At 38.6% G+C, this 17,412-nt stretch overlaps 2 protein-coding genes across 4 annotated transcripts in view; one reads left to right on the top strand and one right to left on the bottom strand.

Moving 5' to 3' along the window:
* Positions 1–2,039: 2,039 nt before the first annotated feature.
* kcnk1b (potassium channel, subfamily K, member 1b) lies at positions 2,040–11,604 on the bottom strand. The gene is made up of 3 exons (XM_088421484.1): positions 11,109–11,604; positions 5,375–5,770; positions 2,040–3,499 (listed from the first exon to the last, which is right to left on the bottom strand). Exons 1-3 carry the CDS (start codon positions 11,461–11,463, stop codon positions 3,249–3,251), a joined length of 1,002 nt encoding a protein of 333 aa, XP_088277610.1. The 5' UTR covers positions 11,464–11,604; the 3' UTR covers positions 2,040–3,248.
* A 2,739-nt stretch (positions 11,605–14,343) lies between these two features.
* map3k4 (mitogen-activated protein kinase kinase kinase 4) overlaps positions 14,344–17,412 on the top strand; it is a 28,983-nt gene continuing 25,914 nt past the window's right edge. The window contains exon 1 of one of the 3 annotated variants that reach the window (XM_088421428.1): positions 14,344–14,561. In XM_088421428.1, coding sequence (XP_088277554.1) covers positions 14,530–14,561 — 32 coding nt within the window. In that variant the 5' untranslated portion in view covers positions 14,344–14,529. Of the gene's footprint in view, positions 14,562–14,672; positions 14,813–17,412 lie in introns of those variants that run through there. The other 2 variants (XM_088421429.1, XM_088421427.1) reach the window with 2 other exon arrangements.

Genomic DNA, 17,412 nt, shown 5'->3' with positions numbered 1-17,412 from the left:
GCGTTCCAAGACCAACAATCAATCATTGATGAGTTCCTCTTACACACTTTCATAAACCCACATGCATCAACACTCTCTTAAGCACAGCATAGCATATTACATCATCATTTTTTTTCAGCAGCAGCCGTAGAGAAATGAGAGCATTGGCAATAGGAGCATTTTTGCTTGAGGCCTTCCTAGAGTGTTTGACTGAATATAAATAGAATTGCTTAACCATCAGAAATTATTGTAGCAGCCTATAAGGTACATACCATATCTGTGAGACCTCTAAGCCTATATGGGCATGAGTATTCGAGGATTTCAAGCTAATAGTCTGACCATCATGTCACCACCTGGCTGTGTGATGCACACAACCCCTTTGGAGAAACATATCCTCAGTTATTGTGGGAAAAGTGCAACGACAAATTAAAACATCACCAATTTTAGGTTGAGTCTTTAGAGATGACTATAAAAGATCTATGAACGGATTTCTTTTAATGTTCATAGCCAACGCTCACTCAGGTGGTTCTCTGAGTGCGTATAAAAGAGGCACCTAGATCAAACAGCAATATTCATGACAAACAGCAGCAGAGGGTTTATTTCAACACAGCGCGTTCAGTATAGCCGAAAATTCGGGGGGAAGTGTGAACTCCGCTCCATGCTTTATACTGTTGTTGTGTTTATTATTATAATTTTTTTTTTTTTGTAGGTTTTGGAAGATTTTAAACTATGCGAAAAAAGCGGGAAATTACACAAACAAACAAAAAACCTCAACAGAACATTATGGCTGCCTAAATATAAATAAAAGCTGCATACAAAAAAATCCATCTTAACAAACGTGGCATTGCTCGGTTTTAGTTGAGAGGTTGTTTTCCTTAGCAAGATGTTTAATGATGTTAGTAGTTTGCTGTGGTGCAACTTTGTGAAAACTGTCTGATCTTCTATTATGGTCACTCTAAATAAATGAGCTAGCAATCCATTTGAAAGAATGTGTGTGACAATCTCATAAATTCCCAACTAGCTTTACGTGTCTTTCTGGGTTTAAATTATTTTAAAGGGACAACGTTGTCTATCCAGGAGAGGAAAGGAATGCGCCGCTAAACCTGCAAGAGAGAATGTCGCCATCTTGAGGTAAAAGAGACCATTGCTGCAGCTTAGCTTGAAGAGCGCCTTTTTAATAGACTGCATGACTTTACTCCTTATTAAATATAATTTCATCATTATCATGTTAAGCAAAACCAATTAATAAATACATTCGGTATATTCTGTCATACCAAACAAATACCCTAATGAGGTTATTTATCATTTCTTTTGACAGCATAATGCAAATGAATAGGCACCTTCTTTATTATACTGCTGCGTCTTAATGTTGCACACCGTTATTTCCAATTAGTGCACATCCTCGGGTAGTTGTGTTTTCATGATGTGCAATAAAGATTTTGCCAGAGGCTCATCATTACTCATTTAGCTTCAGTTGCTGTGCAGCGAGGGGGGACTGTAATTGCACCACTGGTATTTCAACTAAAACACAAGGCCTTCAACGTTTTGCAAAAGTATTGCATCTTTTTTGGGTGATGTGTGTCCTGTCACCTGGGGCCATAAAACACGACAAAAAGACAGATCAGAACATTTAAAACTGAAAGTAGAGGTTTCTTTAGAGCCTGAAAGTTTGAACAATTTGGGTCATGATCATTATGGTAAAAACATTTGTCTTGCAGCATTAAAAAAAAGGCTAATTTAAAAAAAGGTACCCTCTTGTTCAGCTCTGAATGTTTTACCACGGATAAAACTAGAGGCTACTAAACAAAGAGAAAATGTATTTTCAAGAGATGACTAATACAAATAATGTATTCAAGTACCACCATTAAAAAAAAAAAAAACAGATTCCTAAAAGCCTGTGGTTATGCGCTGTAATTGCTTTTCAACTGACCTTACATTTCAGTTTCAACCTCACATATTTGAACCATTCACTTTGTGCTAAATAGAATATTTTACTGTATTTTTAAAACTAAGTACAGCAGCTTATGAAACATTTCAGATAATAAAAAGACAACAGAAAGTTACAAATCAGCAGTTTATTTTAGAGACCCCAACGTCATACAGCTCATGGATTTTTTTTTTTTTTTTACAGCAATGATAAAAACAATAAGGCCTAGTTTCCCCCGGCTGACATATAAAAACAGTTCACAAATAAATTAAATTCCCCAAAATGTATCTAATAGATTAGTAACTTCCATGATGGTAAAATTGTCACTACCACATACACTGCACAATTAACATGACCCTGCTGAGCTTAAAGCCTTAAAGAACATTATATACATTATATATCCTGGTCAGCATCTTAACCATTAGCAAAAGGCATTAACACAACATACTGTTTTAAACAACATATTTGCCAGGGCATATTGCTTCCGGCTAGAAATCCCTTTAAAAATTACACTTAGAAGTGTTTTGTCATTGAAATTCTGTTTGAAATCCCCCCGGAACAGTTACAAGCTGATGCTACTACGGCTGCTACTTGCCTGTTCAGCTTATTTCACATAGAACTGAGATATAGAACCACCTCTCATTTTGGCTGGTTCTTGTGCAAACTATCTCCCTTATAGTTAAAGGTGAACCTCATATCTGTTCTCATTTGTGAACACATCCACAAAGACAAATTCTATCAGACAAGGCGATAAATTAAAGTGTGCTTCAAAAACACCAATGGCCAGCATACAGTAAGCAATCGTGAGAACATGATCGCATCACATAGTATATCCCTGAATGACACGGAGCGCAGGAAACTTTACAGTATACACCTTCATTAAAGATAAAGTAGCACTGACATCAAACCATTGTTCTTAAATAAACATTTTAAAAGCGGCTTTCAGTTTCTTAAAATGATACAATGAAACCATGAGGATGTTTTGACAAAGACACCTAGCCTCATGAAGCCTTTTCCCAGCAGCTAGGCAACTGAAGCAGTAGAAACCAAAAGAAGCATTTTAGAACGTGTCAATCAATATAGCCTGTATATCCACCACGCCTGTTTCTGAAATCAGTGATGTGCGTCTTAACACCTAAAGGCCCCAACGTGTTTACTTTGAAACAATGTCCACATTAGTAGTACTTGAAGCTGTTTTTGTTCGCAAGCTACTTATAAATTCTCCCGAATTTTAGCTTGATTATGACTTCCTAAAATGTTTCGGCATATTCTGAACTTAATGGGCTTTGCGCTCACGAGCCAGGAAAGATTTGTGAATTCCTGAAATGGTCTCAATCCATCGCTACTGGATCATGAAGTCATCGCTACTAGTGGACAGACTTGAGACACCAACGAACATGTGGACCTTGTCGTCACTGTGTGCCCTGTCTGGCGTTGTGGTGAAGGATAGTTGGTCGTGTTCCAGAATGGCTAGGCGGTCTTGTGTTTTCTCTTTTTTTAGGTAGAACATCTTCCTCAGCTGCTTCAGCTGCTGCAGCTCACAAAAAGTCTCTAGGACCACCAGCATGACGATCAGGCCCAAGATCAAGTAGACTAAAAAAAAAAAAAAAAGGTCAGCAACAAGATTCAATGTCAGACTTAAAGAAGAAACAAATCGCTTGCGGGAATTTGATTACAAAAACATTGAAGTAATGCTCACAAAGGTTGTTGTTCACACATTCACGCACAAGAGGGCAGTGTTATTACACAATGCGCGTATACTGTACATAATTTTGTGGGGACGCTGGTTAGATCACAACTGAAAATTCGAACACATGTTTTAATAACTTCGGAAATGAAGACCTCTGCACTCCTTTGCAAATGAAATCAAAGCAATCACGGGCACAAATGTTATTTCAAGCGTCCTATTTGTTTCCAGTCTGCTCTATAAATACACCACGTTTTACGCATGGCGCTGACGTCACAACATACATAAATTTAGTGGCCGTTGCGCATCCTTCAAGCTGAATCAGTGAATGACGCACACAAATGTCACACACGTCGGCGTAAGATTAATGTTTTCATTTCTCTTCTTTTATCGAGGTTGAATTTTCAAAGATGCATTGAAGGGTGATTAATATACCATGGGGTAAGGGTACTAATCCATTCTTGTTAATTGAATGAAAATTGATGCTGAGAAATCACGAGAAGACGCTCAGCTAAAGCAGGTAATAATGGCAACTGATTACACTATCATTTGATTATTTATAACGAAATGAATGTATAATATTAAAAATGACAATAGATGCAATGATCGGGTACTGTAATATTTTCTGGTTTGAAAATATGTCTTGTGGCTTAAAATCATCATGTTGAACCTTTTTTAGCAGAGGTCATTTCTATTCCTTATAAGATGATTTAAAAGGCATTTTTTTCTTTAAGTTACTGTGAGGCAGTGGTTCTCAACCTGTTTTTGATTGTGTACCCCCTGGGGAATATTGTTTCAGCCAAGTAAATGCTTTGTGCTGCAATGCATTTCTGGAACCTACACACAAAACAAAAACGACAAAACAAAACGACTTATGACACAGTACAAAGCTGTGTAATATGTGTCTGATTTATTGAACATTCAAACTAAATTTGCAGTGGTATCTTGAGGTGTATTTTATTCAGCAACGTCAGAAGGCAGATCAAGTAACATTACCTGTTCTATTTATAACTTGCCTGTTGAAAAACTGCGTCACTAATGGCAATGTACAGCCATATAAAATGTAACAAAATAAAAGCATATATTTTACAAAGATCACTATAATACAATTAAGCGTTGAATTGCTTTATGTTACAATGTTCTCTTAATTTGAAACAAATGTAATGTTCTTGTTATTAAAAAACATTCAAAGAGATGTGCTGAAACTTGCAGTTACCCTGTTAAAATCTCACAAGCCCCGTGAAGTGCCTTCACGTAACCCCCATTTGAGAACCACTGCTGTTAGCCATTGAGCTATGAAATACATTAGATTTATGGCTCAAAGTAAGTTGTTCCAGTAACAAAAGTGACATCCTCCTTCTTGTAACAGGAAGTTTGTCATATTATTGAGATGTGTGTTGACCGCATTTTGACACCACACGACCTCGCAGACAAGCGCACATCATATAACGATGGCTACAGTGTTAGTTAAAATGGAACAATACAGTCCGCCAATGCAATCTAAAACAAGAGCTGTATCAAACATTTATTTTGTTTACAGATCTAATATTCAGTTTTACTTGACATTAGTATCATAGGGATAATAATTTAATGATGAGTTGAATACAGCACGTCGATACCTATAGTGCTAAACTATTAAATATGTTCAATAAATTTCTAATCATGAAGATCACTTTACATTGTGCAGATTTACCTAAAGAAATGGCCTCTGGGTGTCTGATCACAAGTACAAGTTGGTAAAGACAAACTAGACCTTATTATCTTTTTAGCCCATTACTCACCAGTGATTCCCAGTTTGTAGAGCTTCCGGAACCTCTGGTTGGCAGCCTCTCCTGGCACATAATCTCCCAACCCAATAGTACTGAGGGAGATGAAGCAAAAGTAAAAAGACTCCAGGAAGTTCCAGTTGTCCTCCAATGCTGAGAAGATGGCCGCCGGGATGAGGAATATGCAAGTGACAGCCAATAAGGCCAGAATACAAGAATGGATGATGGCCACCATGGGTTTAGAAAAGCCCCAGCGTGTGTGGACGTACGAAATAGGCTTCCTTGTGCTGTAAAGCATGATTCTTTGCACCACGGCGGTGAGGAAAAGAAGGGTGAACGGGATGCCGAAAGCAGAGTAGATGATGCAGAAAGCCTTGCCACCCTTGGACAATGGTGCTGTGTGACCATAACCTAAAGACAAAAGCAAGACAAGGTTTTAGAAAATCAGGTGCACCACTCAATAATTGGATATACAGGCTGGCTTTCAAATAATAAGGAAAAAAAAATCCATAATATAAAGAAACCAATTCAAACATCTTAAAATAATTCTAGGTATTCTATGCCAGTTTGCAAACCTTTGAAGGCGCACGATTTAAACACACTTGAAAATGTAATCAGAAAATATAGTATTATGGTGTAAATTGCGTAGTGTGTAGTTTTAAGAAGCATGGCCTGGCGAAATGGATTACAATGTTGGCTGCATGTGAGCATCTGGGCATGACCTCTAGGTGATCCCAGCACGCACAGGCATGTGTGTTCAATGCTGCTTGTGTTTTACAGTCATCCCAGCATATAAAAAAAATAAGCTGCAAAATTAATCTGAGGTTGTGGCTGCCCTTTCCCACAACCAAGGGGATTCTAATAATAAGGTCAAGAAGTATCAGATTCTGATGAATTGGTAACTGAGCAAGAATGTCACAGTTTCACGGTACTATGAATATCATAAGAAAATAATCAAACTTTTCTAAATTACATCAAATATAGCGCAATGGTAAAAGTGCGTATTTCTTAAGGAATTAGTTGCTCGGACTTCTCTGCTCTAGTCCACTTTGTGAAGTAACATAGTGAAAATGAATTGTTTGCCATGATCATTGGCTAGTTGCCCATCTAGTTCTACAGGTGTAAATGCACTAACACAATGATACTCAATACATCAATCGCGGAAGATTGGTCGATAAAGAAAAGTAGCATTGGTAGGTTACATGAATCTTGCCACATGCAAAAAAACAAAACAAAAAAACACTGAATACAGGCATAAACAGGGCTAAAAAAAAATATTATTCATTTCACCAAAAGCATTCTTGTTTTTTTATTAGGATTAAGAATACATTTTTCTTTAAAAAGTGCATTTGACGTGAGAGCCGTTGATGGTATACGTGTACAGGGAAAGTCATGCTATGTGCTTGCCTCTGCCTTGGCCATTCTTGCTTCCGATAAGACTGAGCTAACACTTTTACGTTGCTCTCCCTCTATTCTCATTGCCTAAGCAATAAAACCCAATTATAGTATTCGGGTCATGCTGTGTTGATGAATCTATTATAAAGATATTTTGCATGGTTTTTAACTCATGTTATAATTGCTAAATGACATTTCAGGGCCACTGTCTGTTAATACTTGCATGCATTCTACTGACTTGTGATGCTAAGCTGCATCTGTGGCTCAAAATTTGGTGCACTCCACCTAAAAAAAGATCACGGGGTATCCGACATCTTGGTCCACAACCTTCCACATCCTCCCCTTAAACCTAACAAAAACTTTTAGCAATTGCAAAACCAGAACTTTTCTAAACAATTGTATACATTGTAAAAAACTTGACAGACCCATGCCTTGCAAAGCCATTTTAAAAAAGCCTGTAAAAATGCCTTGTCTCCGGGTCACTCACAATGGACAAAGGATCACAAGTGCCAACTTCTTCAATTTAAGAAATTGCACACCGATGTGTTTACGTTACACCAAATGTTTGTTTGTTTTGTAAAGGAAAATGTCCTGCTTTATCTTTAACTCTTCGGTATCACAAACAAGAATGCTCATCTTTAATAGTAATAAAAATGATAAATAAAAACAACTCTCATCAAATACTTTTTTAATGGAGGGTAGCTGACACCCTTGACTAGTGCTTATCTAATATTAAGCCAATTGAGCACTGTAGTGATAAGTGTGACAATTGGATTGCAGTGCTGCCATACATAAAACACCGATATTACATACAGTATTTGTAATTCTAAGTAAGGAATGAAAATCAATATTTCGTATGATACCAAAACATGTTTACATAGACATAGCACACAACATTCTATCAGCCTTGAAAAATGGGTGAAAATGCTAAATATACTGGCCCTCTAGAGGTTTCCTTTTCCGATAACGCTGGGCCCTGAAAGAGTTGATTACTTCTGCAAAAAAGAAGTGCTTAGAACTTTAAATAATATATATATATGTATGTATATGTATTTTCCACCTAAACCTTTTAAACGTTGAAGACAAGTATGATGCACATGGCCTTGTTGCGCTTTTATTTCAAAGTTCCTCCCAGAAGCATAGTTCCAACAATGCTCAACTAACTTGATCATCTTTGGCTATCACAGTGAGAAAGCTCCGATGTTCTGAAATCGCGTCCACACGGTGTTGTTCTGAAATGAAGTTTCAATTCAGGGCACTAAATACCAACATAATTAAGAGACGGCTGACATTCTTTTTTTTTCAATTGGCGTTCTTTTTTTCTCTACTGATGTTTTTGTTTTTCTTAGCTAAGCATGTTTTTGTGCAATCTCTTGCAGGCGACCAACAATAGCTAGGCGGTCAACCGACCAACCACAGGCAACCCATTTAGCACCCCTGGTTTAGATCAACACTCCTTAAAGCAGTACAGTGTTAAACTTTGTTTGATAAATGGAATCAAACGTATGCCGGTGTCCGAATTTCATGTTGAGATTCGTGTCTGTTTTAGGGTTATAAAATTAAGCAACATCGCTTATTTGATAACCAATAAAATTAGTTTTACCTGAAGGGCTAGTAAAAACTAACAATTTTCATTTTTTTTTGTTTTAAGTTTCATATACAGAAAACAATATTGTCTGAATTAACCTGGCTCAGAGTGGTCGGCACTGTCACTTCTCAAAGAGACTTGAGGCAGGTGCACCAAGCTAATACAACAGTGATGTGTTTTGCTCTTGTTGTTTTGGTCATTAGAGTTACACATTACCAGAATGAACATGTTTTACCGACCACCGTTTTGAACACAGAAACAAAAATACTACCACCATTACTGGCTTCCCCTTAAAAACCTGTCTACCCTCCAAAATGACTATTATGTAAACAAAAGGCCTATAGTACAGCTACAAGCAGATGAAGAAGAACTCCATTAACCCTTGTCAAAACACATCATGGTTTCATCAAGAAGTGAAGAAGGTGTTACACATCCAAAGTACTTGAACAAACAGCCAAAATGTGAACATGTTCCAAATTACACTGTGGTGTGTGTTTGAAGTATAAACATTGCAAATGAATCAATATGCTCCAGCCATGATTCACAACATTTCACAACTTTCTAGATAACCTGCACGAGTGTGCATTACCTTGGCCGGCTCACAAGAATGTGCTAATTATCAGAAAATGGCATTTGCTTCTAAAAATGTTACGCCACTCTTTTAATGTAGTCTTTTGAATGTATATGTATCCAAACCGCCATAGTGCCTGTCAGACATCTTTGATGGATAGTGTCTGCTTGATGGGTGTGTCCTGTCAGCAAAAACACAGTATCGTTGAGGACTTAAATAGAAACTACGTCCATGTATGTTGAAACCTCCGAGATAAATGCTGCCATGTTGTCAGACTAAAGTTCCTTCAGGTGGTCTCAATGCATATGCATGCCCTTCCTTCTTTGAGATAAGAATGGATCACCGTGCAAAGCTGTTGTTATTGCCTGAAGACAAAAAACAGCACTATTTGTATAAAGGGTTTACTTTAACAAATACTATCATTTGACTGAATAAAGACACATATTTTGCTCCACATGAAAAGAGGTTTGGTAGGTTCTCAGTCAGTAATTCTTCATGATCAATTATTAAGTTATTAATACTATTACTGCAACACGTTTCATTCCCATCACATTTTATATATTTATTGCACACAAACCTGAATAGAGTTTTGCTTTTGATAAATATTTTCTATCAGTAATATCTACCTTTTTAATTTGTACACCTATGATAAATTATAGATTTTAATCCATAAATCTGATATTTCAAGACAATTTCATCTCGTGTCCTCTCTGTGTTTGGATATGGAATACAAGAATAATACATAAAAATACATTTTAAATGTTAAAAGTAATTGAGGGTGGCACAGTGTGCTAAATGTTGGGACATCTGCCTTAAAGTTCTGAAGTAGAGGGTTTGGAATTTTGCATGTGGGTTGCGGGTTTCCTGTGTGGAAATTTGCATGTTCTCCCCGTACTTGTCTGGGATTTTATGCACATAATCTCAATTTTCCTCCCACATTCCATAAACATGCACATTGTGTTCATTGAAGAGTTTTTTCATTCATCCATCCATTCATTTTTTATTGCCACTTATCCTCACTCGTGTCCCTGGCTTGCTGCTGCCTAACCGAGCCGTCTCGGTTTGAGATATTGGTTTGAGATAAAGGCATACTGAGTAAATGTTAAATATTGCAATTTTGCTACTCTGGTGCTTAATGGGCTAAAAATTGGTGTGAATTTGAGTGTAAGAATGACTTTTTGTATGTATGTGACCTGGTACTTGCTGACGACCAGTCATGGGTGTACAGCTGGACAGATGTAATTGAAATGAAAATAGATATGTATCTAATTTAGTTTTTTAACACAAAGGAACAAAATATATTGAACAGTTCCCACCTCTCCAAGAAACATGAAAAGACAATTACATCTAACAGTGGGAGATATAAATGGAAAGCTCATAGGTCTCGAGAAGGCACCCCAACTACTTAGGTAAAAAGAAAAATGAACACAGGTTAAGAGTGTGTGTGTGTGTGTGTGTGGGGGGGGGGCAAATTATACTCCCATGTGGGGAGCACAGTGAAAAAAAAACTCAAAGCATAAAAACATCAAAATAAATTGGGAGGTGTTCAAATTATGCTCCCACAACTTTATCTCGAGGACTTGCACATGTGGGAAGAATTTTTTAGTCGGAGAAGGGAACTTACACCACACATATTTAATGACACTTGCTTCCATACTTGGCACTTGGATAAATACACTTATGCATGAATTTATACATAATGTGAGAAAAGTTACATAAGTTCCCACATGCCTGTAGTACTGCTCTGTCGACTGTACTCGTGGATAAAGATCCTCAAGTGGACCTGTTGTGTAGTATGTAATATTGCGTGCTAGAGTAATAAAGGGATAATTACATAAGCTCTTTAACTGATAGGCATACATATGTTTACACACCCGTCAGTGAACTGTGAAATATGCCAGTGCCTGTTTTTAATGAGGCTAATGAGGCCTAGATGCATGGCAGCTCTACTGTAATAACTGTTGATTTTCACGCCCAAAAGAAGGAAATATGCCATTCATTAAACTGAAGGGCTCGACCATAATTCTTATTAAGATAATTTTTAATGATATATGTAAAAAAAAAAAAACATAGTTATCTGTATGCCATATGGCTGTGGGACCAATTCACAAATAAACCGCAAATAATTGATTAGAAAAGAAAGAACAACAATTTGCACGAAGAGTCATCTAATCTCTGTGTGAACGCTAGCTCACCTGTGGTGGAGAGCACGGTGCTGGTAAAAAAGAGTGCAGAAGTGAAGTCCCAGTTCCAGTTCGTAGCGGTGTTGTTGAGGATGGAGACGCCGTAATTGCTCGCGTCAAGGGCTTCCCTGAGAAAGCGCTCCAGACTCTCCTCCGTGATGCACTCGTTGTCCCGGAGGAACTGTGTTTTCATTGCCATCAGCTCCTGGCGCAGGGCGGCTTCGTATGGAAGCTCGACCGACGAAAAGACGACAGCCCCGAAGATCAGATAAAGGATGTAGCCCAGCACAAGAAATACGAAATACCACGTCGATTTGTGGCTCTGGATGAGCCGCCCGCACGAACTACTTGCAACGGACTGTAGCATCTTCAAACCGTGGCATGCAAATTTAAACAAAACCCCTACAATGTAAAGATAAATATTCTCATATCGGGGCCAGGCTAAATAAAATGTTAGGTTCTTCTTTCTCGGCGAAACCTGCTGCTGGGGCAAGTGACGTTCAATGACATCGCGGTGTTCACAAACTCTCGTTGGGTGGGCGGAAGTAACCAGTAACTTAACAGTTACTCATCAATTTGCAAAGTATATACAACATAATACCCTACATTTTTTGTATTAATATTGCACTATATATTTATATGTATTAGCTAAAACAAAAACAAAAAAGAATGAACGAAGGTTTAAGAATTGCCGAGTTTCAAACGGCACATGAAGACAACACGCGACTGTCGGAGACAATGGCTGTGTGACGTCACACGTTTCGTTTCTCCCCTTTCCAGGTATGGCTAGCGAAATTCATAAATGTAAATTTACAGGCAAAAAGCCATGTTTTCTTGTTTTTAAGAAATAATTTACTCATTATGTCTATTCTATTCAGCGCTCCTTGAAACGAAAAGCAATTAAAACCATAACTGCTTGCTCTATGTTAAACATATTTATATAATTTTTTTATCACCCCTAGTGCATATACTTTTCTTATTTTATTCTTTTTGTTTTACTTTTCTATACTTTTTTATACTCTTTGTACAGTCTTCGTTCAGTGCTCTTGTACTGTGTTGGCTCTTTGTATGATTGTTATGTAATAAAAAAAGGTATGGCTAGCGCAGAAAAAAAAATATGGCTAGCGGAACAAGCGCCATCATTTGATAATAGATGTAATTTCTGGTTTTAGAGTTGAATGGGAACTTGAGGTATTGGTTGTCAAGGATCTGAATCACACCTTTAAAGTGAAATAATTGACAGAATACAAAAATACTCCATCGTCAATAAGGTGCTTTATTACACATTTGTAAATAGGTGATGGGCTGAAATTTCGATTAAAATGTGATTATAACATTACAAGGTTACCTCCTAAAAATTCCAACGTCTTTCTAGCATAGACATAGTGTCCATGAGAAAACATGGACTCAATATTTGCAGGAAAAGCTAATTCCTTATCAATATAACAAAATCTTTTTGATTAGTTGTAGTTACATCTGGAATAGTTGGGTTTTGCCCTCTCAAGACACGAGTACTCAAACTGTAACTGAAGTCGACATGGCAGGATGAGATCTTTAATTAATTTTGCACAGTCAAAAAAGGCCACATTCGCCACGATAAGAGGGTTCTGGAAACGAAAAACTAAAATTCGTCTGTTAGTAAATTTCAGATGTTTACAACTTGTAATAATTCTGGAAGTTACCTATCCCTATAATTTCGTTTGATCTTCATCGCCCAGACCTACTTACAAGTATCCATTCAAAATGTTTCAAAGGTGTGCCTCTTGCATTTTGTTCACCTCCCTGCCCAGCCTTCTTCTGTCATTTTGCTATGAAGTAGGTGGCAGGGCAAGAATTTCTCACACACACAGAGTAATCTTTTCTAGCTTGCATTACAACTGATGCCCATATACCGTGAGTACAAAATGTCTTCTTTTTTCATCATGGTAATTTCTGCGCAAATATATTACCACCAGTACAGCAAATCACACTGGCAACAATTCTGAATCATCTGTGCGTCACATAATCCGTATGTGACATACTCAGATGACACTTTCACCAGGAATGAGAAGTCCTTGTTTGGTGGTAAATTGGGTCAGCTGGTGTCATGCAGCCTGAATAGTATGGCTTTCTACTACCAGAATATAACAATATGCCAGATAATGTGAGGCATTTTCTTTTCGTCACTTTTTTCACCACGTGTGCTGTGTGTTTTGTGTTGTCCATCTGCCCGCCGTGGGAATAGTGAACAGCATAAATTGCTTGAGCACCTGCCTGTATACCATGTGATGTGTTCAAAATGAATGAAAGGTATGGGCGTTGGCAACATGTGAGGAAGTCAAACACTGCTACTAAGTACAAAGCCAATGTTTCTCTTTTGAAATTGGCAGTGCAAATCATTTCTTGGTTTAACTAAATAATATATCTGCCATTACATGGATGGATGGCTGGATGGTTGGAGTTAGTATAACATGGCAAAGCAGCCTTATTTACATTGTGTACTTCACACATAAGGTCAATGTGCAATGTTTATCTAAAATAAAACTAAACACATTTAAAAACAAATTACAGTGTACAAAATTTGATCGTCTGTTACAATTGATAAGCACAAGGAAAATATTCAGGATGATTTGCATTTTTTATGATCTCTAAATATTTCTTGTATTTTGCTTTTTCATAAGGAAATTGTGCCTTTTTAACCACGCAAGTTCCACTTGTCAATTTGATCAAAGACAGCTTTCGCCTTTCGTATGAAAGAAAAACAAATTGGATTTGGAGTGCAACTCAGTTAAAAGTGTGTTTATTTTTTAATCTGGTATTATTATTATTATTATTATTATTGTTGTTGTTGTTGTTGCTGTTGTTGCTGTTGTTGTTGTTGTTGTCACAAAACCAAACGTGGGCCGCATTAGACAGATAGACATTTGTTTAACTTATATTTCAGGGGAATGTTGGAGCATGCAAGATACCCACCGAGAAAAATGTTTTTTAACCACTGGTCCAACGTGCTGTATTGTCTCAAGGCGATATGAATTTATAACAACAGACGTTGAAAATGTACAATCAGAAGTACTACCGCTTGTACTTATGATTACAACTTGGATAGTGACTTATTATAACTTGGATAGTGTTTTTTTTTTATGGGGGGGGGGGGTAGGGAAAGAGAGTGTGGACGACTTGACGAAGGCGACCGCGACTGCGACACTGAGCCATCCCGGCTGCCGTAGCAAAACGATAGCCTTCCAAGTGAGGCACTCCTCTCGTCAATGAACGTTGGAAAGATGGCGACGGCAAATGCACAAGCGAAAGTCCACCTTGCCGGCGGATCGAAAGTGCTTCAAAGAGACGCTTAACCGACTATTATGCAAAAATCAAACGGTGCAAAGTCCGTTCGTTGTTGCCTGGAAATGGTCTGGTCCATGCACGGCAAAGAATAGGACGCCGCTTTCAAGCCATGGAGCCCCCGGATCGCTCCAAGCCCAGCAGGTATGCGAGATTTGTCCAACAGCCCAGCACACCACCAGCGTTTGCCGCTTGCCAAATAGAGAGCCGAGCGTGACGCTGCACTCGCATTGCGCACTCGCTCACTTCCTGTCAAATTGTGAGAAGCGTGCAGTTCGCTCGCTGCTTTTGCAACTGGAGAGTTGCAAACTTTGTTTGTGCAATATTTCAATCGCCGTCAGATATTAGCGCGCCACTGTTGTAGAAAGAAGCGACAATGCACTCCGGCTGAGAAGGTAATTGTGCGAAGTGCTGCAGCATGTTAGGGAGGAAGCTAGCCTGCCACCGCTGTTAGCGTTGTCACCTTATTGTTCACAAGTTTACTTACAGACTGATGAAGTACATCCTTTTAAACGTATCACCTGAACGAGTTATTGGTCTTGCGCAATGATTGCAATGAGCTTAAACTTCTTTAGCTTTAGCTAGCATTTGCTCCACTGGTTTTGGTTGATAATCCTTCATATGAATGTAGCTCCTGTGTTGTCCCGTGTAGCATATTTATTAAGTGTGCATGTTCAATTGGTAGTTTAACAGGACATGCACGCTCTTTTCAATTTTTGCTGCGTGTCTAACTCAGCTGACCCTCGAAAACGTGCAGCAACAAATGGTGCTTGTGAAGCTTAGTAAGCGACTTATTCCTTGCACGAGAGTGCACATCAGCACATTGTAAGATGGTATTGTCAAATATAATCGACAAGGCGTAGTTTCCCCCTGACTGCAGGCGCCTGGGCGTCGGGAATATGCTGTTATGTTTCTGCTCGCTTATTTTTCACTTTTCCAAAAAGAAAACAAAACACGCTTTATGTACAAATGTTTTTTTTTTTTTTTTTGCCTTTTGTCTTTAATGCGTATTGCGTGCAGCCAGTCTTAAACGAAGTCGATGATTGTGCAACACCGGCCTTATTAACATTGCATAAGGACAATGCACAAGTTGATGTGACCATGGTGCATGTTCTTACTGGAAGTTGACAAGACATTCCCCCGACCCCCCACCCCACCATCCCATGTTTGTTTAGTGCGTGGGTGGAGGGTAACACATGCTATAATGAGCACAAATCTACACTATGCCCACACACACTTCACAGTGTTTCCATGTCTTTGATGAAGTCGCACAACTGCTTTTTGGTTTCTTCAAATGGTCTGTGTAACCTCATGAGCTAAACACAATCTGCTCTAGGGCGCTTTGATTTGTTCATGTTTCAGAACCCGAAATATAAGGTAAAGTGCATGCATTTCTTTGGCTTTATAACTTGTACAAGGACATTTTAACGTAAGCTTTTAAATCTGGCGCTCAGGTTCGGATGATCTAGAACTGCTGGAACTCATTTTTAGGAAATTGTAGAAAATGCATTTAAAAGAAGAAAAAATACACACCATATGAAAGACCATTGCTGAAAGGCTGCTGGAGTGTTTTTGCATTGTGATTGTCACCTAGTTTGATTTGATTTGATGTTGGATTATATCATATTCTGCTGCAACACATTTCTTCGCCTTTGTAAGGTGGCTTTTCTGACCGATGCTTGTCATTGTTAAAAAAAAAAAACTAAACAAACATAACACGTTTTTTTTTTTTTTTTTTAACAGAAACCTTTTGGATTTTGAGTCAAATTGTTTCAGAATGTGTTGCATTCAGGTGGCCCAAGAGGTGCAGTTTCCATAAACACATTGCGTGGGTGCTTGCATATGTAGTTGTGCTGCGCCTGCATTGCTGTGCAATTCAGTGGAAATGAAGGCAGACGTTACAGACCTTAATCTTTATAACAAAGAGAGCTGTGTATGCTGCTCGTGTTTGCACCTAATATTGTTGACCATATTGAATGCTATCATTGCGCCGACAGAGGTCCTTTTGTGCAAAATGTCTTGTTCCCCCAGAAGACACGGTCACTAGCGAACATTCTCGAGATTTCAGGATGTGGTTTTAGTCGTGCACATGGTATGGCTCTGCAGACGCTGGTGGCTACAGCTCATTAAAAGGCTGCGATTGCCGGGAGCACAGGCGGTGTGAGGAGTGCAGATGGAGGCCCTGCGTCTTATTTCCCAACTGCATCCGCTCCCTGTCCACACCTGCTCTGGACAAATGTACTTTTTCTTTCATCTGTTTGACGCTCCAGTTGAAACAATTGATCTTTTCGAGGAGGAAAGGAAGGGTGGGAAACCTTTTCCCCGTTGGGGTTTTTGCAATGTCACAGTGGTATGTGAAGTTGTGATGCAAACCCCCCCAACAACCTTTATTATTATGATGATGATGATTATCATTATTACAAAATGATTTTTGAAACGGTTTGTTTGAGGTGTTTGAGCCGTCGAGTAGCATGGCACACAAGCAGTAGGCACTTGTACTTAATCAGTCTATTTTAAATGACCAGAACATGCATGCCGAAGGTTTCTCTCCTGAGAATCAGGTATTCTTTCAGGTTGGAACTGAAAATTGCTCACTTTGCATTCATGGTCTTGGACTAAGAAAGCATTACACCATTTCTCTCTAGTGCCAAGGGTGTAAAATGTGGCTACATTTAGATACATTTCATCATGTGACCTTTTTTCTACTCTCATTGGCTCCTGCATGCTTTGTGCATTTGCATACAGGAGAGTCTGGGAGGTCTACTCCTGGCTGTGTGCTACATAAAAGAAAGGTGGGGTCAAATCCTTTGTGTTTGCTGTTTTTCCCCTTCGTCCGTGAGCTTACAGTGCCAAAGTCACATGGCTATATCTGTGCAGCAAGTTTCGACAACAGAAGGTCCAGCAAGACATCCCAAGATTTCTGCTGCACTATATATACAGTACATGTACTGTACTGATACGGTCATAATTAGTCATTAGTGCAGAGGTAGATGGA

This window comes from Hippichthys cyanospilos, chromosome 8, assembly GCF_059441005.1.
Source record: "Hippichthys cyanospilos isolate Australia breed blue-spotted pipefish chromosome 8, RoL_Hcya_1.0, whole genome shotgun sequence".
In the NCBI taxonomy this organism is placed as follows: domain Eukaryota; kingdom Metazoa; phylum Chordata; class Actinopteri; order Syngnathiformes; family Syngnathidae; genus Hippichthys; species Hippichthys cyanospilos.
Note: the sequence above shows the minus strand (reverse complement) of the source record. Positions and strands in the feature narration are given on the sequence as shown.

Excerpts from the sequence above, each read along its gene's own strand:
- kcnk1b (XM_088421484.1), bottom strand. The coding sequence starts at position 11,463 with ATGCTACAGTCCGTTGCAAGTAGTTCGTGCGGGCGGCTCATCCAGAGC. Across the intron at positions 5,771-11,108 it reads CACCGTGCTCTCCACCACAG|GTTATGGTCACACAGCACCA; the intron begins GTGAGCTAGCGT and ends TTTTGTCTTTAG. Across the intron at positions 3,500-5,374 it reads CTACAAACTGGGAATCACTG|TCTACTTGATCTTGGGCCTG; the intron begins GTGAGTAATGGG and ends TTTTTTTTTTAG.